This window comes from Jaculus jaculus, chromosome 9, assembly GCF_020740685.1.
Source record: "Jaculus jaculus isolate mJacJac1 chromosome 9, mJacJac1.mat.Y.cur, whole genome shotgun sequence".
Taxonomy (NCBI): Eukaryota; Metazoa; Chordata; class Mammalia; order Rodentia; family Dipodidae; genus Jaculus; species Jaculus jaculus.
In genome coordinates this window covers 86,789,265-86,810,276 of record NC_059110.1, presented here as the reverse complement: position 1 = coordinate 86,810,276, position 21,012 = coordinate 86,789,265, and the positions used below count along the sequence as shown (strand labels likewise).

General features: G+C 48.7%; 1 protein-coding gene across 1 annotated transcript; it reads right to left on the bottom strand.

Annotated features, from left to right (window-relative positions):
* Positions 1-14,497: 14,497 nt before the first annotated feature.
* Positions 14,498-20,103, bottom strand: Unc119 (unc-119 lipid binding chaperone). Its single transcript, XM_004664608.2, has 5 exons — positions 19,852-20,103; positions 16,238-16,351; positions 15,677-15,779; positions 15,369-15,541; positions 14,498-15,133 (listed from the first exon to the last, which is right to left on the bottom strand). The coding sequence occupies exons 1-5, from the start codon at positions 20,069-20,071 to the stop codon at positions 15,021-15,023; spliced, it is 723 nt and encodes a 240-aa protein (XP_004664665.1). The 5' UTR covers positions 20,072-20,103; the 3' UTR covers positions 14,498-15,020.
* Positions 20,104-21,012: the final 909 nt, after the last annotated feature.

The following is a 21,012-nucleotide window of genomic DNA, read 5'->3' as shown; positions in this document are numbered from 1 at the left end:
ATAAATAAAAATAAAAGTGTTTAAAAAGGAGAGACATTTATTTAAAAAATAAATAATACATTTTAAAACATGTTTTCACAATGTGCTCTAGGCATTGCAAAATATATATACACATAAATGTGTAGTTTTAATACATAAAAAACTGCAGAATTACGGTATATTGTATGCATACTAGGACTTCCTGCTGCTACAAACAAACTCTAGATGCATGAACCACTTTGTGCTTCTGGCTTTAGACGGATACTGGGGAAAGGCTGTCAGGTTTTGCCAGTAAGTGACTTTTATTGCTGAGCAATCTCTTGAGCCTATATTGTTTATTTTTGATAACCTCACATTTTCCATAGGCTTTAACAGACAATAAAGGGATCTGTGGCACACAAATAAGTAAATAAAAAGTACACTTAGCCAGATGTGGTGGCTCATGCCTTTAATCCCAGCATTCAGGAGGCACAGGTAGGAGGATTATTTGAAGCCACCTTGAAACTACACAGTGAATTCCAGGTCAGCCTGGGCTAGAGTGAGACCCTACCTGAAAAAAACAAAAACAAGGGCTGGAGGGATGGTTTAGCAGTTAAGGCATTTGCCTGGAAAGCCAAAGGATCCTGGTTTGATTCCCCAGGACCTGCGTAAACCAGATGCACAAGGGGACACAAGCGTCTGGAGTTCATTTGCAGTGGCTGGAGGCCCTGGCATGCCCATTCTCTCTCTCTCTCTCTCTCTCTCTCTCTCTCTCTCTCTCTCTCTCTCTCCCTCCCTCTCTCTCTCTCTCTCTCCCTCTTTCCTTCTCTCACGCTCTCAAATAAATTAATTAATTAAAACTAAAAAACCAAAAATAAAAATAAAGCACACTTTACTGCCAAGGGACATGGAGGGCAACCATTAGGGGAGAGGCCAGGCTAAGGGGAAAGCGATCCTGCAGGACACACACACACACACACACACACACACACACACACACACACGACAGAATCCTCAGGACTTCCTTAAAGAGTGAAAGTGAAGAAAGAAGACTTGGACCACTTCAGATAGAGAATTTGAGGCTTGGCTTTATTAAGAATTGTCCCTTTAAGATAAAAGCCCAGGGCTGGAGAGATGGCTTAGCGGTTAAGGAGTTTGCCTGCAAAGCCCAAGTACCTCGGTTCAATTCCCCAGGACCCACTTAAACCAGAAGCACAAGGGGGGGGCATGCGTCTGGAGTTTGTTTGCAGTGGCTGGAGGCCCTGGTGCTCGCTCACTCTCTCTCTCTCTCTCTCTCTTTCTCCCTGTGTCTCTCTCTCAAATAAATAAATAAATATTTTTTAAAAAAAAGATAAAAGCTCAGGGGCTGGATGGATGGCTTCGTGGTTAAGGCGGTTGCTTGCAAAGCCTAAGGACCCAGGTTGGATTCTCCAGGTCCCATGTAAGCCAGATGTACAAGGTGGCGCATGCGTCTGGAGTCCATTTGCAGAGGCTAGAGGCCCTGGAGCGCCCATTCTCTCACTCTCTCTCTCCCTCTCTGTCTCAAATAAATACATAAATATCTTTAAGATAACAGCTCAGCAGTGTCGGTGTCAGGATTTGCACCGACCACCTCCACCTCTTCCTCCTTCCACTGCCCAGTGGTCCTCTGAGGTTTCTAGGAGAGCCAGGAGCTAAATGCAACATGTCACACCATTGGCAGCAGGGCCAGGGACAGAGACGTGAAGATTCGAAAGGAGGAGGGGCCCAGGCTTCCCCGCCCAATCTCCTCCAGGCCCGCCTGAGGGTGAGTTCCAATCTCGGGCTGGCTGCGGGGATGAGGAGCATAGAGTAGAGAGCCCTCTTGTGGTGGAAACGAGAAAGTGCAACAAATCTGACCGCCGTTGGAGGCTTCTCCGAAGGCTGGGAACCTCACAACGTACAACGACAACCACAGGCTCCTACGCTGTACAGCAATGCGGCCTCACCGGCAAAAATCTTGTCTACATGCCCTTCCTCACCTCGTGGCAACCGACAGTTCCTGAGCATCAGCTTCCTTCTTGCCGGGGATGTAGCTCAGTGCGGAGCGCTTACCTAACCAACCCCAGATGCAACCCCAAAACAGGCCCTTCCCCGCCCATGCTCCAATCCAGCTCTCCAGTGCTGACCTTCCCTTGGGTCGCACTCTCTTTTGGGAACCTATGACAGCCACCAACTGTCTCTGGTTTCAGCATTTATTTCCTTCCTGGTCTCACGACCTGAACTTCCTGACTCTCGGTCGTTTCCCGATCCCCCCGCCCCAAATCCGTACCCTCCCACAGCATGTCCCTGAACGCTTGACATTCTGACAGCCTCTACCATGATCCAACCTCGATCCAACAGCCAAGATGGCACCCCTAAAACCCAGGCCACAGCCAGGCATTAGCCTCCATTCTTCTCCTTCTCCCACTTTATCATTCAACCAGCCACCAGTCCTGGGGATTTCATGTTTTAAAAACATCTCAGCCGGGCGTGGTGGCGCACGCCTTTAATCCCAGCACTTGGGAGGCAGAGGTAGGAGGATCGCTGTGAGTTCAAGGCCACCCTGAGACTCCATAGTGAATTCCAGATCAGCCTGGGCTAGAGTGAGACCCTACCTCGAAAAACCAAAAAAAAAAAAAAAAAAAATCTCAAACTTGGGCTGGAGAGATGGCTTAATGGTTAAGCGCTTGCCTGTGAAGCCCAAGGACCCCGGTTCGAGGCTCGGTTCCCCAGGTCCCACGTTAGCCAGATGCACAAGGGGGCGCACGCGTCTGGAGTTCGTTTGCAGTGGCTGGAAGCCCTGGCGTGCCCATTCTCTCTCTTTCCCTCTATGTGTCTTTCTATGTCTGTCGCTCTCAAATAAATTAAAAAAAAAAAATCTCAAACTCAGTGCTGGAGATAGACCTCAGTGAGGGGTACCTGGCCCGCATGCATGAAGCTTGGGTTTTATTCCAAGCACCTCACAACCATAGTATAATGCTAGCATTTGGGAGGAGGAGACAGGAGGGTCAAGAATTCAAAGTCAGAATTCCTTCAATATAGTTGAGCATTTTTTTGTGTTTTGTTCTAAAATATTTTTATTTATTTATTTGAGATAGAGGACAGAGAGAGAGATAAAGAAGCAGAGAGAGAGAATGGGTGTGCCAGGGGCCCCAGCCACTGCAAACCAACGCCAGATGCATGCACCACCTTGTGCATCTAGCTTTTGGTGGGTACTGGGGAACTGAACCTGTGTCCTTAGGCTTTGCAGGCAAGTGCCTTAACCACTAAGCCATCTCCCCAGCCCTTTTGTAGGGGATGTGGGACAGGAACTCATGTGTCCCAAGACTGCCTTAAATTTGCTATGTAGCTGAGGATGAGCCTGAACTTTTGATCCTCCTGAAACTTTTCCCAGAATGCCAGGATAATAGACATGCTTCACTAATCCCACCTTATGTAGTGCTGGGGATCGAACCCAGGGCTTTGTGCAAGCACTCTACCAACTGAGCCACATCTACTTCCCTTCTTTCAATATAGTTCTTAAAAATGTTTAACTGGGGCTGGAGGGATAGCTTAGTGGTTAAGGTGCTTGCCTGCGAAGCCTAAGGATCCAGGTTCAATTCTCCAGATCCCACATAAGCTAGATGCACATGATGGTTCATGTGTCTGGAATTCATTTGCAGTGGCTAAAGGCCCTGATGTACCCATTCTCTCTCTCCTTCTTTCTTTTTCTTTCTAATAAATAAATAATAAAAAAAATTTTTAATGTTTAACTGGTTTGGGGAGATGGCTCACTATAGTGTTTGCCATGCAGCTCTGAGAAACGAAGACTGAATCCTCAGATTCCCCACTAAAAAGCTGGATTTTTTTTTTTTTTTTTTTTTTTTAGCCGGGTAGGAGGATTGGTGTGAGTTTGAAGCCAGCCTGGGACTATAGAGTGAATTCCAGGTCACCTTGGGCTAGAGTGAGACCCTACCTCAGAAATAAAATTTTAAAAGGCTGGAAGCAGTGTCATGCTTCTGTAATCCCAATACAGAGGCAGGAAGAATTTCTCAGAGGGTTACAAATAAGTAAGGACAGAGAACAATGAGGGATACTGCCTCAAAGTAAGTGGACAAGTCAAGGACTGACTTTAAAAGTTGTCCTCTGCCAGGCCAAATGAGCCAATGGGTGCAATAGTGGCACATCTGTCATGGTGGAAACTAACTGCCCTCTAATTGGACTGGAGGCCCACTCCATGGGAGGTAATACATCCCTGATACTGAAAACTTAAAACAGGGCTAGTCATGAACCCTAGGGGTGTAACACCTGCTGCTATCTGACTAAATGTATATACTATGCTTATCAAACTACCCAGTAAGCACTGCTCTTAATGTTCGTATATTAATGCTACTCTCACTTTTGGTAGAGAATCTTCTCTTTTCAAATGGCAGTGACCTTGGGACTACTCAGAAGGTATCATGGTGCTGGAAGGAAGTGACCATAGTGCTCAGTACTGTAATATCTCTATCACACCTTCCAAGGCTCAGGGTCTAATGCGGAAGAGGTGGCAGAAAGAATGTAAGAGCCAAAGGAAGGGTAGGACTCCTTGCAACGTGCTCCCCTCAGACACAAAATGGCCTGGATATCCATGACCTCACAGTGCCTGACAAAAGTTGTCCTCTGACATCCACATGGGCTGTGACACATGCACATATACATACACTTATGCAAAATAATAATTTTAAAAAATAGGAGTGGAGAAATGGCTTTGGGGTTAAGGCACTTGCCTGCAAAGTCTAAGGACCTATGTTCAACTCTCCAGATCCCATGTAAGCCAGACGCACAAGGTGACGCAAGTGCGCAAGGCCACACATGCACACAAGGTCTGCATGCAGCGGCCAGAGGCACTGTGTGCCAATTCTCTCTCTCTCAAGAATTTTTTTTAAATATTTAAGGCCATCTTGGGCTATATAACATATTCAAGGCCAGCTTGGGCTTCTTTCTCCCTCTCAAAAAAATAAATAAAGCCAGGTATGATGGAGCATGCCTTTAATCCCAGTACTCAAGAGACAGAGGTAGGAGGATCACCATGAGTTCAAGTCCACCCTGAGACTGCATAGTGAATTCCAGGTTAGCCTGGGCTAGAGCTAAATCCTACCTTGAAAAACCAAAAAATAAATAAATAAAACCGGGCATGGTGGCACATGCTTTTAATCCCCATTTGGTAGGCAGAGAGGTAGAAGAATCACTGTGGGTTCAAGGCCACCCTGAGACTACATAGTGAATCCCAAGTCAGCCTAGACCAGAGTAAGACCCTATCTTAAAAAAAAAAAAAAAAAAACAGAAAACAAGGGGCTGAAGAAACGGCTTAGCGGTTAAGCACTTGTCTGTGAAGCCTAAAGACCCCAGTTCAAGGCTCAATTCCCCAGGACCCACGTAAGCCAGATGCACAAGGTGGCGCATGTGTCTGGAGTTTGTTTGCAGTTGCTGGAGGCCCTGATGTGCCCATTCTCTCTCTCTCTCTGCCTTTTTCTCTTGTCTGTCACTCACAAAGTAAATAAATACAAACAAACAAAAAAAGTTTTAAAAAACAGAAAAGAGAAAAGAAAACAGAGAAAAAAGAAAAGAGAGAGACATCTCAATGCTAAACAACTCCGCCGTCACTTCTTCTCAGCACTATATTGACTTTTGAGTCATCCTAGTGGTCAATGTGATCTGGAAAGAGAAGCTCTTCTAATCAAAAGTGAGAGTGGCATTAACATATGGGCATAAACTTTTTTTTTTTTTTTTTTTTGGAGGAAATGTCTCACTCTAGCCCAGGCTGACCTGGAATCCACTATGCAGTCTCAGGGTGGCCTCAAACTCCCAGCAATCCTCCTACCTCTGCCTACCAAGTCCTGGGATTAAAGGTATGTGCCACCACACCTGGCTAAACATTTTTTTAAATACTTACAGGGCATTTTTGTGAGCATTCTAAATCCATTTACCAAGACAACAGCAAACATTACTCCGCTAGGGCTCATGATCTCCCCTGCCGTAGTCTTCTGATTAGGTTTTCAGAACTGGGCATGTATTTGCTCCTGTGGAGCAGGCCTCCAGCCCAATCAGAGAGCAGTTGGTCTCCCCCATAACAGACATGCCACTATTGCACCAGTTGGCACATTTGTCCTGGCTGGCCAATCTTAAGGCTTGCAGGCTCCATTGCTGTTTAACACTATTGATGAGTTCTCTCTCCCATAGGGCTGCATGCAGCATAGTTTTTTCCAGCTCCCTGACAGCTAGTTAACAGGGAAGATGTTTTCAGCTCAGTTCCAACAGGATTTCTCAGGGATCTTGCAGCCCACGCATGTGGAGTCTTCAACAATAGGGTCTTACCATCTATTCCTAGTGGGAAACCAAGAGCCTAGGCAATGGCCTGTAATGTTTTGGGGGTGGGAGGCATCAGGAGCCTTCCTGGCCAACAACTTCATGGATGGTATCCCCCCCTCTGGCACTGAAATTTTTCTAGTAACAATCTATTGCTTCTGGGTGCACCATTATCCAAAGAAGTAGGTTTCCCTATGGCTTAGTCAAAACATCTCAAGTGTTGATTCACCCTCCTCCCACCGTTCCTTTACTCAATCCCTTCCCCTGACCTCACTTAGGCCATTGCACCCCAGTAATGTTCATCTACTTACATATTACAACACCATCCCCTTAAGCCCTCCCCTCTCCTCCCTCCCTTATAACCCCTTTCTAGTTTACTGGCCTCTGCTCCTGACTCTTTCTTTAATTTTTATTTGTTTATTTATTTGAGAGAGAGAGAGAAAGAGAGATAATGGACATGCCAGGGCCTCTTGCCACTGCAAAGGAACTCCAGATGCATGTGCCTAAGAATCTGGGTCCTTACGCTTTGCAGGCAAGTGTCTTAACTGCCAAGTCATCTCTCTAGCTCTGCTACTGACTTTTTTTTTTTTTTAATTTTAGAGAGAGTGAGAGAGGGCGAGACAGAGAGATGAGAGATACAGAATTGGCATGCCAGGGCCTCATGCACTGCAATCGTACTCCAGATGCTTGAGCTATCTAATGGGCACGTGTGACCTTGTGTGTGCCTCACCTTTGTGTGTCTGGCTAATCTGAGATCTGGAGAATAGAACATGGGTCCTTAGGCTTTGCAGGCAAGTGCTTTTACCGCTAAGCCATCTCTCCAGCCCTCTGCTATTGACTTTTAAAGTTCTATATTTTATTTTTATTTATTAATTTGAGAGAGAGAGAGAGATACATAAATAGGCAGATAGAGAGAGAGAGAGAATGAGTGTGCCAGGGCCTCTAGCCACTGCAAACAAACTCCAGATGCATGTGCCCCTTTGTGCATCTGGCTTATGTGGGTCCTGGGGAGTTGAACCTGGGTCCTTTGGCGTTGCAGGCAAGTGCCTTAACCACTAATCCATCTCTCCAGCCCCTGACTTTTATTCCAACTCACATACAAGTCTAAACATTTGTAGCTAGGATCCACATATGAGAGAGAACATGCAGTGTTTGGGTTTCTGAGCCTGGGTTACCTCACTTAATATAATCCTTTCCAGATCCATCCATCTTGCTGCAAACTTCATAATTTCATTTTTCTTTACTACTCACTAGAACTTAATTGTACAAATGTACCATATCTTCATTATCCACTCACCAGCTGAGGGACATCTCGGCTGGTTCCATTTGCTAGTTATTGTGAATAGAGCAGCAATAAACATGGATGAGCAAGTATCTCTAAGGTAGTGAGAAGAATCCTTAGGATATATGCCTAGGAGTGCTATAGCTGGGTCATATGATAAATCTATTTTTATCTGTCTCACAAACCTCCACACTGATTTCCACAATGGCTGTACAAGATTACATTACTACCAACAGTGTAGAAGGAGTCCTCTTTTTCCACATCCTCACCAGCATTTATTGTCATTGAATTTCTTGGTAATAGCCATTCTGACAAGAGTGAGATGGAATTTCAAAGCAGTTTTAATTTGCATTTCCCTGATGGCTAAGGATGTAGAATATGTTTTTAAGTGTTTATAGGCCATCTGCATTTTTTCTTTTGAGAACTCTCTATTCAGTACCATGACCATTTTTTTCTTTTTTTAATGTTTTATTTTTTTTAATTTTTTAATTTTTTTAAATTTAATTTATTAGTTTTCTTTTCAGTAAATACAGGCAGTTTGGTACCATTATTTAGGCTCATCTGTGATCTACCCCCTCCCATTAGACCCTCCTTGTTATTGAAAATGGGTCGTGCATTGTGGAGTTAGCCCCCAGTTATTAGTATGATAAATGTCTCTGAAAATCATGACCCAACATGTAAGTCTGACATTCTTTCCGTAATTTTTAAATTTTTATTAACATTTTCCATGCTTATAAAAAAATATCCCATGGTAATTCCTTCTCCCCCCCATGACCAATTTTTGATTGGTCTGTTTGATTTCGTATTAGTTTTTTGAGTCCTTTGTATATCCTGGTTATTAGTCCTCTGTCAGATGTATAGCTCCCATTCTGTAGGTTGTCTCTGCTCTATTCACAGTGCCCTTTGCTGTACAAAAGCTTTGTAATTTCATGAAGTCCCAATGGTTGATTAGTGGTTTTACTTCCTGAACAACTGGGGTTATTTAAGAAAGCCATTGCCTATACCAACATGTTGAAGTGTTTCCTCTATTTTTCTCTCTAGCAGTTTCAGAGTTTCAGGTTTTATGCTAAGGTCTTTGATGCATTTGGACTTTATTCTTGTGCATGGAGAGAGATAAGGATCTATCTTCATCCTTCTACATATAGATAACCAGTTTTCCCAGCACCATTTGTTAAAGAGGCTGTCTTTTCTCCAGTGAATATTTTTGACACTTTTGTAGAAAACCAGATGAGTATAGCTGCCTAGGTTTACATCTGGGTCTATTCTATTCCATAAATCTATGTGTCTGTTTTTGTACCCAGTACCCTGCTGCTTTTGTTACTATGGCTCTGTAATATAGTTTAGGCTGCTGGTTTCTGTGTGTTTATTTTGTATCCTGCTACATAGCTATAGGTGTTTATCAGCTCTAACAGTTTGCTGGTAGAGTCTTTAGGGTCCTTAATTTTTGCTTTTTTAGTATTTTTATTTTTTTAATTTTTTTGGTTTATTTTTATTTATTTGAGAGCAACAGACAGAGAACTAGGCAGAGAGAGAGAGAGAGAGAGAGAGAGAGAGAGAGAGAGAGAGAATGGGCGCACCAGGGCTACCAGCCACTGCAAACGAACTCCAGACGTGTGCGCCCCCTTGTGCATCTGGCTAACGTGGGACCTGGGGAACCGAGCCTCGAACCGGGGTCCTTAGGCTTCACAGGCAAGCGCTTAACCGCTAAGCCATCTCTCCAGCCCTATTTTTTAAGATATATTTATTTATTTGAGACAGAGAGAGGGGGAGAGAGAGAGAGTGAGCAAGAGAGAGAGAGAGAGGCCATGCTAGGGTCTCCAGCAAGAGAACAGGAGCACAAGACAGAACTGGTGTGCCAGAGCCTCCAGCCACTGCAATCAAACTCCAGAAGCATGCAACGACCTTGTGCGCATGTGTGACCTTGTGAGCCTGCATCACCTTGTGTGCCTGCCTTATGTGAGAACTAAAGAGTGAAGCATGAATCCTTTGGCTTCACAGGCAAGCACCTTAATTGCTTAAGTCATCTCTCCAGACCTTTTTTTTAATTTTTTTTAAAATAAATAAAATATATTCTTTAAACTTTTTTTTCACATTAGGATCTCGCTCTAGCCCAGGCTGACCTGGAATTCACCATGTATTCTCAGGGTAGCCTTGAACACACAGCGATTCTCTTACCTCTGCCTCCCAAATGCTGGGTTTAAAGGTGTGCACCACCATGCCCAGCTTAAACTTTTTTTCATTGACAACTTCCATGATTATAGACAATAAACATAATTCCCTCCCCTCCCCACCTTCCCCACCACAAATCCACTCTCCATTACATCCCATCCCTCTCTCAATTAGTCTTTTATTTTGATGCCATTATCTTTTCCTCCCATTATGAGGGTCTTGTGAAGTTAGTACTAGGCACTGCGAAGTCGTGGATATTGAGGTCAATTTGTGTCTGGAAGATTGCATTGTTAGCAGTCCTACCCTTCCTTTGGCTCTCACATTCTTTCTGCCACCTCTTCTGCAATGGATCCTGAGTCTTGGAAGGTGTGATAGAGATGTTTCAGTGCTGAATACTCCTCTTTCACTTTTTCTCAGCACTATGGTGCCTTTTGGGTCACCAACTGAAAAGAGAAGCTTCTCTAACCAAAAGTGAGAGTAGCATTAATATATGGGTATGAACATTAAGAGAAGTGCTTACAGGGCAGTTGGGTGGGCATAATATATGCATTTAGCCAGACACCAGTAGGCATTCCATCCCTAGGGCCTATGACCTCCCCCATCATAAGCTTTTGACTAGGTTTTCAGTACCAGGCATGTATTCCCTCCCATGGTGCAGGCCCCCAGTTCAGTTAGAAAGTGGTTGGTTTCCCCCATAACAGACATGCCACTATTGCACGTATTGGCTCATTTGGCCTGCCTGGCCAAACTTAAGGCTTGCAGTGTCGACTGTTATTTATCTCCACTGATGTCTTCTCTTTCCCATAGGGCTACATGCAGCAAAGCTTTTTCCAGCTTTCTGTCAGCTGGTCTTTAGTTATTGATTCTTTGTACTGTTTTTATGGTTTCTATTTCATTCATTTATGCCTTAATCTTTTTAAAAATATTTTAATTTATTTATCTGAGAGAGAGCAAGAGGCAGAGAGAGAGAATGGGCATGCCAGGGCTTCTAGCTGCTGCAAGGAAACTCCAAATACATGTGCCACCTTGTGCATCTGGCTCATGTGGGTGCTAGGGAATCAAAGTCCAGTTCTTAGGCTTTGCCAGCAAGTACCACTAAGCTATCTCTCCAACCCTTTAAAAAATATTTTTTTATTTATTTGAGAGAGAGAAAGAGAAAAGAGAGAATGAGGCTGATAGACTGTAATCTTTAGTACTTCTTTCTGTACTGATTTTTGGTTTACCTTGTTCTTCTTTTTTCAAGGCGTTAATGTGGTAGTTCAAATGTATGCCCCCCCATAGACTCAGGTGTTTCATTAAAGCTTGTAACTTGGATTTCCAGTTGCATGGCTGGAGGAGGTGTCACTGGGGGTGGGTCCTGGGGTCCAGCCATGGGGTGTGTTTGGAGGCGGATCGATTTCCAGCCCAAAGGGGTGCAGAGAGGTTTGAGCTCTGCCTGGGTGTCTGCTGCATGCTATCAGTTTGTGCTTGCTGCTTTCGGTGGTGATTGGCAGCTAATGGTTCTTCTGTGCTTAGGTGTACGAAAGCAGCAGCTTCTGCCACGGATGGAACATCCCCCTGGATCTGTAAGCATGAAATAGACCCTTCTCCCCTAAACTGTGCCTGGTTTGGATGTTCATCCCAGCAACGCTGACTACAGCACTTACCGTATAGCATTGTTTACTTGTGACCGCTCTGATTTCTTTTTTATTGTTGTTGTTTTTGTGATTCTAATTTCTTAACGTAGGTACTTAAATCTATAAATTTCCTTCATGGAACTGCCTTCACTGTATGCCATGGCTTTTGGAATGTTGTGTTTGCAACATCATTTGATTCTATGAATTCTTTGGATTTCCTCAGTGACCCATTCATCATTCAGTCGTGCACTGCTTACTGTCCATGAGCTTGTGTATGTTCTGTAGTCTTTCTTGCTACTGATTTGCCCTTTAATCCTATGGGGATTGGATAGAACCCACTGTTTCCTATTTTTTGAATACACCTGATGAAGCTTTCCTACAAGCCTTTGCTTATGTACGCTGTCCCTGTAGCTTTTTAAAAAGGATTTATTTTGTTTATTTATTAGAGAGAAAGAGGCAGATAGAGAGAGAATGAGAATGGGCACACAAGGGCCTCCAGCCAGTGTAAACAAACTCCAGACACATGGTACCACCTTGTGCATTTGGCTTATATGGATCCTAGGGACTCGAACCTGGGGCCTTACACTTTGCAGGCAAGCAACTTAACTGGTAAGCCATCCCTCCAGCCCCTGTGCCTGTGTTTTAATGCTTTCTCACAATCTCTTCCTATCCAAGGCGTTCTGACTTTACATGCACTTGCTCCAAAGCTGCCTCCCCCAAAACCCTTCCAGAACCCTCCAAGAATGATTCAGGCTAAAGACATAGCTCAGTGATAAAAGATACATGCTTATGGGTTGGGGATGATTCGGTGGTTAAAGACACTTGCTTGCAAAGCTTGATGGCCTGAGTTCAATTCCCCAGTATGTGGCACATGCATCTGGAGTCCATTGGCAGTAGCAGGAGGCCCCAGCACATGCATATGTATTTTTTCTCTCAAGTAGTATATTTTTAAAAGATACGTACCATTCATAAGACCCTGTGTTCAATCCCCAGGACTACTAGCAACACAACAAAAGAATTATCTTGGGCTGGAGATATGGCTTAGCAGTTAAAAGGCACTTGCCTGCAAAACCAAAAGATCCAGGTTCAATTCCCCAGGACCCAGGTAAACCAGATGCACAAAGTAGTGCATGTATCTGGAGTTTGTTTGCAATGGCCGGAGGCTCTGGCATGCCCAATCTCTCTCTCCCCTCTTTATCAAGTAAACAAATAAACATTTTAAAAAATTATAGCCAGGTGTGGTGGCACACGCCTTTAATCCCAGAACTCAGGAGGCAGAGGTAGGAGGAGCACTGTGAGTTCGAGGCCACCCTGAGACTACATAGTTAATTCCAGGTCAGCCTGAGCCAGAGTGAGACCCTACCCTGAAAAACAAAAGAAAAAAAATTTTAATTAAAAAGATTGATTGAGTTGGAGAGATTGCTTTGTGGTTAAGGCGCTTGCCTGCAAAGCCTAAAGACCCATGTTCAATCTCTCTCCAGATCCCATGTAAGCCAGATGTACAAAGGTGAGGCAAGCGTAAGGTCGCACATGCCTACTAGGTGGCACAGGCACCTGGAGTTCATTTGCAGCGGCTGAGGTCCTGGCATGCCAATTCTCTTGTGTGTGCCCCTCTCTCTCTCTCTCTAAAAAAGAATAAACTTGCTCCCTGTGTATCAAGTAGCCCACCTTCTAAAGACAGTATCCCATTCATCTCAGAATTCAGAGTCCAGTAAAATTCCTAAGTAGAGCTTCATTGAAGCAGCATAATCCCAGCATTCTGGCCACCCTGGGTCAGAGCTCCTCAGGCCGTGGGGGCACAAGTAGATGGTGAGGAGGGCCTGCAATAACAGTGTGTGAACCCTGAGTGGGGCACCTTCCTCCCACAGTTCCTGAATCCCCTCCATTAGGCAGAGGGGCCTGGGGCAACACGGGGAACTGAAGATGATGGTACACAAAGGCCCAGGCACCCCAGGGCAAATAAGGGGAAGGAGATGGCTCCAAGTCTCAGCCAAACCCTGCAGAGGGCTGAAAACAGCCTGGTGCTTGTGGCCTCTGGAAGCCAGAGAAGTGAGGTAGAGGACAAAACCACCTCCTACACTGTATCCCTACCCCAAGTAGATGGCCTTTGGCCCAGCTTCTGCTCTGCCGGGTTGGGTACAACTTTCATATCAAAGCTTTCCCTCCGAGGCCTGCAGTCTCCTTTGCCATAGGAGAAGCCTTTCCCAGCTGTGCCATGTCCTGAATACTGACTTAGATATTCAATATGGTGCCAATGCTTGAGACTCAGGGGACGAGAAGACCTGACCCAGAGGACACTGAGAAGTGTGGAGAATTTCCTATCTTGAACACAGCATGGTTTAAACATGAACTATCCCCAGAAAGGGTCATGTATTGAACAGTCCCCAGCTGGTGGAGACATTGAGGTGATGGATCATGAGGGCCTGGTTGAAGAAGGTTGTGTCTTTGAAGGGAGAATTTGAGCAAAATTCTCCTTCCTTTCGCTTTCTGCTTCGTGGCCACCATGAGGTGAGCAGGTCTGTCACAGTGCATTTACCCTCTCCTTTCATGATGTTCTGCCTCACCACAAGCCCAGTGATGGGGCCAAGCAACTGGGGAATGAAACCTCAGGAAATAGCCAAGCCAGGTGTGGTGGCGCACGCCTTTCATCCCAGCACTTTGGAGGCAGAGGTAGAAGGATTGCTGTGAGTTCAAGGCCACCTTGAGTGCATTCCAGGTCCGCCTGGGCTAGAGCGAGACCCTATCTTGAAAAACCATAAAGAAAATAGGAGCCGGGCTGGAGAGATGGCTTAGCGGTTAAGCACTTGCCTGTGAAGCCAAAGGGCCCTGGTTTGAGGCTCGATTCCCCAGGACCCACGTTAGCCAGATGCATAAGGGGGCACACGCGTCTGGAGTTCATTTGCAGTGGCTGGAGGCCCTGGCATGCCCATTCTCTCTCTCTCTCTCTGCCTCTTTCTCTCTCTGTCACTCTCAAATAAATAATTTTTTAAAAAGAAAAGAAAATAGGAGCCAAAGTAAATCTTCCTCTTTTGACTTGCTCATGATTTTTTCCAGTGGTGCAAAGTGCCTCACCCACACACATCACTGGCTTCAAGCACCCGTCCCCACCCCAGCTCTGCCTTTCCCCACACAGGCTCGCCACGCCTGAGAAGAGAAATGGAGAAAGTTTATTGAAAACTATATACAGCTGGTCCAGGTCCTTCCACAGGCTACAATCTGGACCCATCCTTCCCACACCTCGGGCAGTGTCTTGGCCCCAGTGGGGGAAGCCAGGGCTGGGGCCAGGGGCAGGCCCAGCCCCACTGTGGATCCTTCTCTGTGGGTTGACAACCCTAAATGGCCTGGAGGTGGTGGGCAGGGGACAGGGACTGGATCCCTGACCTGACCTAGTCATAGCCTAGAGACGGAAACACTATTCTGAAAGTCAGGCCTGAGCGAGGCATCGGAAGTCCTGGCTGCATCTTTTGCAGGAAGCCTTCCTGGATACAAGGCTCTACAGCCCCCTTTGCTGCTGGTTCAGGGGCTTGGCCTAGGGACACCAGGCACCCTTCCTCCCAACCCTGACTCCGTGGTCCAGGGCCACAGAGCATCCCCAAGTTGAGGGGATGTTGGCAAGGTCACAGTGCAGGGCCCAGGCCACAGCCTCCTGGGTAGGGGAGCTTGAGGGGTCAGGGTGTCCCGCTGTAGGAATAGTCGGCTTTATTGTGCATCACCAGCCGGTCATCCACAAAGTAGAAGCTGTCAGACTGTGTCTCATATGGGTGACGGATCATCTCGCTGACTGCAAGAGAGGCCCAGCCAAAGCCAAGGTCAGGACCTACGCCATGCCAGTGCAGGGACACAGGGGCTGGGGACAGGGATGGCTGATCACCTCAGAGAGTTCCACAGCCTCTCTGGGCCTGTTTCCCTCCTGGTGGAATGGGAATGGTGCTAGATAGGAAGGGCCCTCCTTCCCCTACCTTGGTTTCTGCGCATCCCCCCACTCGTCCCACTCCCCCAGGGCCCAGGGCACGCACTCAGCTCCTCAGAGAGAGGCGGGAAGTCATAGATGTGCTCGCAGGTGTTCTTGCTGCTGGGAATGCAGAAACCAAAGTGGAAGTCAAAGCTCTTGAGCAGCTGGTTGCGGAAGTAGTGCCTCTCTATCATGCGGAAGTTGTTGACAGGCTTGTCTCCTACGGTGAACTCCACCCTGAGGAAGAGAAGGGGGCGGGGGCTGAGAGGGAGCTCGATGGCAGCCAAGGGACCAGGCTTCAGGCAGGACCCCCTGAGAGGCTCAGGAAGGGCTGCTCCCACCCTGGTGCTTGCCCCCAGCCCCAAGACTCACGTGGCTCCCACCTGCCTCAGGCGGAGGAAGGCAGGTGTGAACTGGTAGCGGACAAAGCGGCCTGCGTTGGGGTCCAGGTCCCTCCGGTTGATGGGCAACCGCTCTGCAACGGACCCCAGCAGAGTTCAGTGGGCTTCAGGCTGGAGCCCTTGCCCACCCCAGAGCCTCTGTCTGAATTCTTCAAAACTCTCCAAATGATTCTGGCACACTTTGGCTTAATGGTGGCAGCTAAGGGGGTTCTAGGGCATCAAGTCACCAACTGTCAGTGTCCCCAGAGCCACAGGGTGTACACACAAGATATGTGCTGTTGCCACCAGTTCCCAGGGAATCCAGCAGAGGGCAGGCTGGCAAAGACCAAAGGGACAGGACAGTTCTCCCAAGATGTTCACCCCCAGAAATAATGGAAGAGAAAAGACCTGGCTGCCTGCACACTGCTAAGTAATCTGGGGTCCAACGTTTGATTCTGCTCTGACCCTCCTGTGTGTGACTCAGGGAACCTAGCAGCCCAATCCACAACACTCTCTCACCTCTTCCTGTCAAGGGTTCACCCAGCCCACTCACCTGAAGCAGGAGGCTTCTTAATTTCAAAGAGGACAGTGCCTGAGTCCATGTCCCGGATCTTGAACCTGACAAAGTCGATCTTGTAGATATTTTCCTCGGGGGAGCACAGGTAGTCTAAGGGAGATAGGCAGCTGAGCAAGGAAGAGATCCCAAAGCCCCTGCTGCCAGTTCAGTTTCTGTGGGACCAAACTGCTTCCTGTGGTCCCCAGAGCCCCTGCCCTCCAGAAAGAATTGAGCTGACACCCCCGCCTGGGGAAGCCCCTACAATATGGAGGACATAATTCTGCAATGGGGACTGAATGGATGATGAACAGCCCCATCTGAGTGCCCTATGAGGATCAGGCACGAGAAGGCAGAAGGATAAGGCCACCTCCCCCATTCTTGCTCTCCCATCCCTGAGTTGGGGACCCTTATTCCAGCCTTGGCTTTGTGAGGCTGCCTGGGTTCCTTTGGCCAAATAAACTTCCAGTTAGGTGGGAGCCTTCAGCATGAGAGGGAAACCTCACTCCAAAGGGGGTGACACAGTCCCCTAGAAATAGCTCCCTCCCCCACTTCCGCCCCATGGCTACTTTAGGCCTGACTTCTAGATACATCAGGCAAGGCTGCTCTCCAGGGGACTTTCCCTGATAAGGGTTGGACAACCCCTTCTCGGTTCCTCTTCCCTCCAGCCCCTCCTGTCCCTGTAAGCAGCTTATGCAAGCCCAGCTCCCTTAAGCAGCTTAGCTGGAGCTCTGCTGACTCAAGCCCAGAACATAGGTTATTGGGAGAACAGAGGCCCGACTTTACTCAACAGATCTCCCAATGGGGGGACGTCTTGACAAAACAGTGGGAACCCTTAGAGGTCATTTTTCCAGACTTGGCCCTAAGCCATGCTCAGAGAGAAAATGCTCTGTGACTCCCAGACAGAAGAGCACAGGCCAAGCCAAGGGAAGGAGTGGCGGGTGAGCAGGTGAATCGGGGATGTGGATGAGTCCTTAGCACAGAAGGAGAACCAGGAAGTGGCAGGCGCTGCCTGGAGACATACAAGGGTCTCCATGAGGCCCAGGCTGGCCTCAAACTCGTTATGGACATCTGATCCTCCTGCCTCCAGCTTCCCAAATGCTGGGATGGAGACGTGTAGGCCACCATGTCCCTCACTGCTTTTTTGTTGCTGTTGGTTTCTGAGGCAGGGTCTCTCTCTAGCCCAGGCTGGCCTGGAACTCACTCTGTAGTCTCAGGCTGGCCTCGAAATTACAGTGGTCCTCCTTCCTCAGCCTCTCCGAGTGCTGGGATTAAAGACGTGTGCCACCACGCCTGGCTGCCCCTCGCTGCTTTTGTAGCAACAACTGCTCAGGGAGACCCTGGCAAGTAGGAAGGAGCAGAGTGGCACCATACAGGCTACCGTGCTGTCAGCCCACAGAGCCCCGGAAATCACTCTTCAGGCCCCTGGGCCACCTCCTATGCCTCTGTGGTTTGAACAGGAAGTGAATATAAAGTCATTCTCTCTTCGCCAAGGGTGGAACAGCACCCTCCAGAAAGGCCTCCTGACAGCCTTCTAGCTCCCTCGAGACTGGCATAAACTATGTAAAGCTTGGAGGCTCTGGCTTGTCCCACAGCCCAAGGTAGGAAGTGGGGAAGCAGACAGCTCCCACCTCACCCTGAATACACCTTATTTTCACAGAAGTTAGCACTTGACCAAAGCTATAGAAAGAAGGAGAAGGGATAGAGTTGGAAACAGAATCCTGGTTGCCTACCTTCCAGTAAGAGCATCTCTTCTTCCCCCATCCCCAACTTTGGGGACCCATCCTCTCACTGGAAACAACTTCTTACCCTCAGCTGAGCAAACCCAGCTGTCCATCTCTTATACCGCAAACTCAATCTGTCAGCCCCTCTGTCCTTAAAAGAAGTAAAGGCCAGGGGCTGTGCAGGACTCAGAGCACCACAGCCACACCCTCCCCTCTGCCAGGGAAAAACGAGGCGCTAAGCCCAAGGTCAGGCTAGAGTGAGGGTTCAGAACACAACTGCTCCCTTCCTCTTAGCCACAAATAGCCTCCTAAGCTGGATTCAGGGCCCAGTAATCCAGGAACAGCAAACCCCAGACCTACGTGATTAGGGTCAGGAGATACCCGGCGTGGGGTGCCATGGAACAGAGGGTAGGAACCTTGTTTTCATGTTAGGCACAGGAAAGCGCTCTCACAAAGCCCCTCCCTCACTCATCCTCTACAGATGTGTCCCTCCTAAGGACTATGAAGTCCTCTAAGCTAGGAGGCACATGTTGTGACTTCACCTGCAAGTCTCTTTACTTGCAAAATAAGCCCTTGAAAGTTACCCAGGACCCACACAGGTGAGCTTGCCCTCCAGCCCTACAGCAAAGCTGAATCCTAAAACACTTGCAAAGTGCAGCCCACTGGCTTCAACATCAGCCTGGCCCAGGTCCCTCCCTCCACTGACGCCTGCTTGGGCAAGAGAGCAAAGGGCTCTGTGGGTTCCAGCCAAGAACGCTGCTGCCTCGCTCTGAGAGAAGGGAGGAAGACCCCAGGGACTCACAGGGGTGTACAGGCCTGGGCCTGTCATAACGGTCCCCCTCCATCGCTGCATGCAAGCCCTGGGCTCTGCTGTCCTGCAGCCCCAGGGCTCAGGGCCACTCCAGAATTTGCCCATCCCCACAGTGAAGGGACACATGCAGGGTTACTGTAACAATGGGAGCCGAGCCATTCCAAGGCGAAGGGCCACCGTCTCTCCAAATCTCTCTCATTTCTCCAGGCTTGGTCAAGCTTGTGCTGTGAGGCTCCCCGGTCCCTGGTCACTGTCTATATGGTGAGCCTTCTTCTGTCCTGAAAGCCCAGTTGTCTGTCTCCGGGCAGTCTCCACGCCCCCCTCAACCCAGCACTGCTGATAAAAAGAACCCTGTTCACACAGCATGCGTAGCATGCCAGGCACTGTATAAAAGCAGGACTTTATTTTCACAATAACCTTATGAGGGGAATATCACTAATCACCGTTTTACAGACTAAGAAACATGCTCACAGAGATGAAATTACATGCCCAAGGTCACACGGCCAATTATGGGCAAAGCTGGGACGAACCCAGGCGGTCTGGCTCAAAAACTCAACTAGACTTCCCTTAATGCAAGAGCCTTGGAAGAGGACAGGTGCCAGTCCAGACTTGGGTGGGGCACGAACTCATTTCCATGGCAGAGCTCACAGTCAACACATTGAAACCGTCCTGCTCAGGAACGGTCCTGGGAAGCAGCCGGCCTGATACGTTCTCAGGGCCAGGGTGATGCCACTAATAGGGAGACCTGAAGGCCGCCTTCTAATCAATTCAGGTTTCTGGTAGCCTCAGGATGGGCACTGAGGACAGACAGACTGCACTCAAGAAGACTCCATGGGGGAAAGGGTTACAGATGCAGCTGCTGTCCGACCCCTATCATGGGGAAAGGGGTGGGCTCCTCAAAAAGGAACGGGTGGGGTGGGAATTAGCCACTACAAGGAGAGATCACGGGAAAGGACGACATAGCGGTCTCGGAGGCAGAGGGAGAATGGAGGAGGGACACAGGCGAGGGGCACTGGGTGGGGGAGGGGAGGGGGCGGGGGCCCCTCCCGCCCGCGTGGCGCTCCCTCGCCGGTGCTCACCGCCCGTGATCCGCTGCAGCCCCAGCACATCCTCTGGCCCGATGGGCTGCTTCCCCTGCAGCGGCCCGGGTCTGGGCCCCGGGCCTGCCTCCGGCTCCGACTCGGACCCAGATTCGGATTCAGCCCCAGGCTCTCGCGTGGGCTCCCCGCTCGAGCTCGAGACTCCTGGAGCGGGCTCCGCCCGCGTGCCGGCCCCGCCGCCGCCCTTCTTCACCTTCATGGCTTCGCGGGGCCACGGCTTGCCTGCTGCTGCCGCCGCCGCCGCCGCCGCCTGAGCCGGCTGGAGTCGGGGGAAGGGGGAGCGTCCGCAGCCCCGCCCCCGGCCGGCCGGCCGCCCAGGTGTCGCCCCGCCCAGGCCCCGCCCCGCGGCGGGCCTCCCAGCGGCCCCGCCCCCGCAGGGCCTGGGGACGTGCGGGGCTGGGGTCCTGCTGCCTCTAGCGCGTCTTCGTCCTTTTCGGCAATACGAGGGTCCCGACTTGTCTCCCCTCTCTTTCCCGCTGGGTTCCAACTCAAGCCTCATTCTCCCTCACACCCACCCAGTTTTCAGTCTCTAAGCTGACCAACCTGATTTTTCTAATGCAGTAAGTTCTGACTCTCCCGCTTGAAGGTCAGCACCATGAGCGCTGGGATTGTCTCCAGTGTCCCCCCTCCCCCAATACCCCAGCTACACTCACACATCACTCCTTGCAGCCAGTACTCAGTATTTCCCCTTACTAAATGAGTAACTGGGTAAGTAACCCAGGGCTCTCCGTGGTTCAAGCTATTTTCTCCCAGAATCCCTGCTAAAAAGAAAAAGATGTTCACAGCCTCAGGCCACCCAAGACATGGAAAGGCCACAGCTCGACTGACTAGCCATCCATGAGCCCTACAGAAAGTGAGGCAAGAACGGTCACACGGATGACAAATGGCCATATGGAACACAATGACTTGGGAGCTCAGGACAATTTCCAAATTGTATGTTTTATTTATTTATTTATTTATTTTTGAGGTAGGGTCTCACTCTAGCCCAGGCTGGCCTCCAACTCACTGATTCCCTGCTATCACTGACTACGGAGTGCTGGGATGAAAGATGTGCATCACCAGGCTTGGCTCCTACTACTATTTGGGAGAGAGAGACAAGAGAGGCAAGCCAGGGCTTCTAGCCCCTGCAAATGAACTCCA

Bases quoted from the DNA above. Each gene is read 5' to 3' on its own strand.
- Unc119 (XM_004664608.2), bottom strand. From the start codon at position 20,071: ATGAAGGTGAAGAAGGGCGGCGGCGGGGCCGGCACGCGGGCGGAGCCC. The intron at 16,352-19,851 runs GTGAGCACCGGC...TATCTCCCTTAG, and splicing joins GCTGCAGCGGATCACGGGCG to ACTACCTGTGCTCCCCCGAG. The intron at 15,780-16,237 runs GTGAGTGGGCTG...GGTCCGTTGCAG, and splicing joins TAAGAAGCCTCCTGCTTCAG to AGCGGTTGCCCATCAACCGG.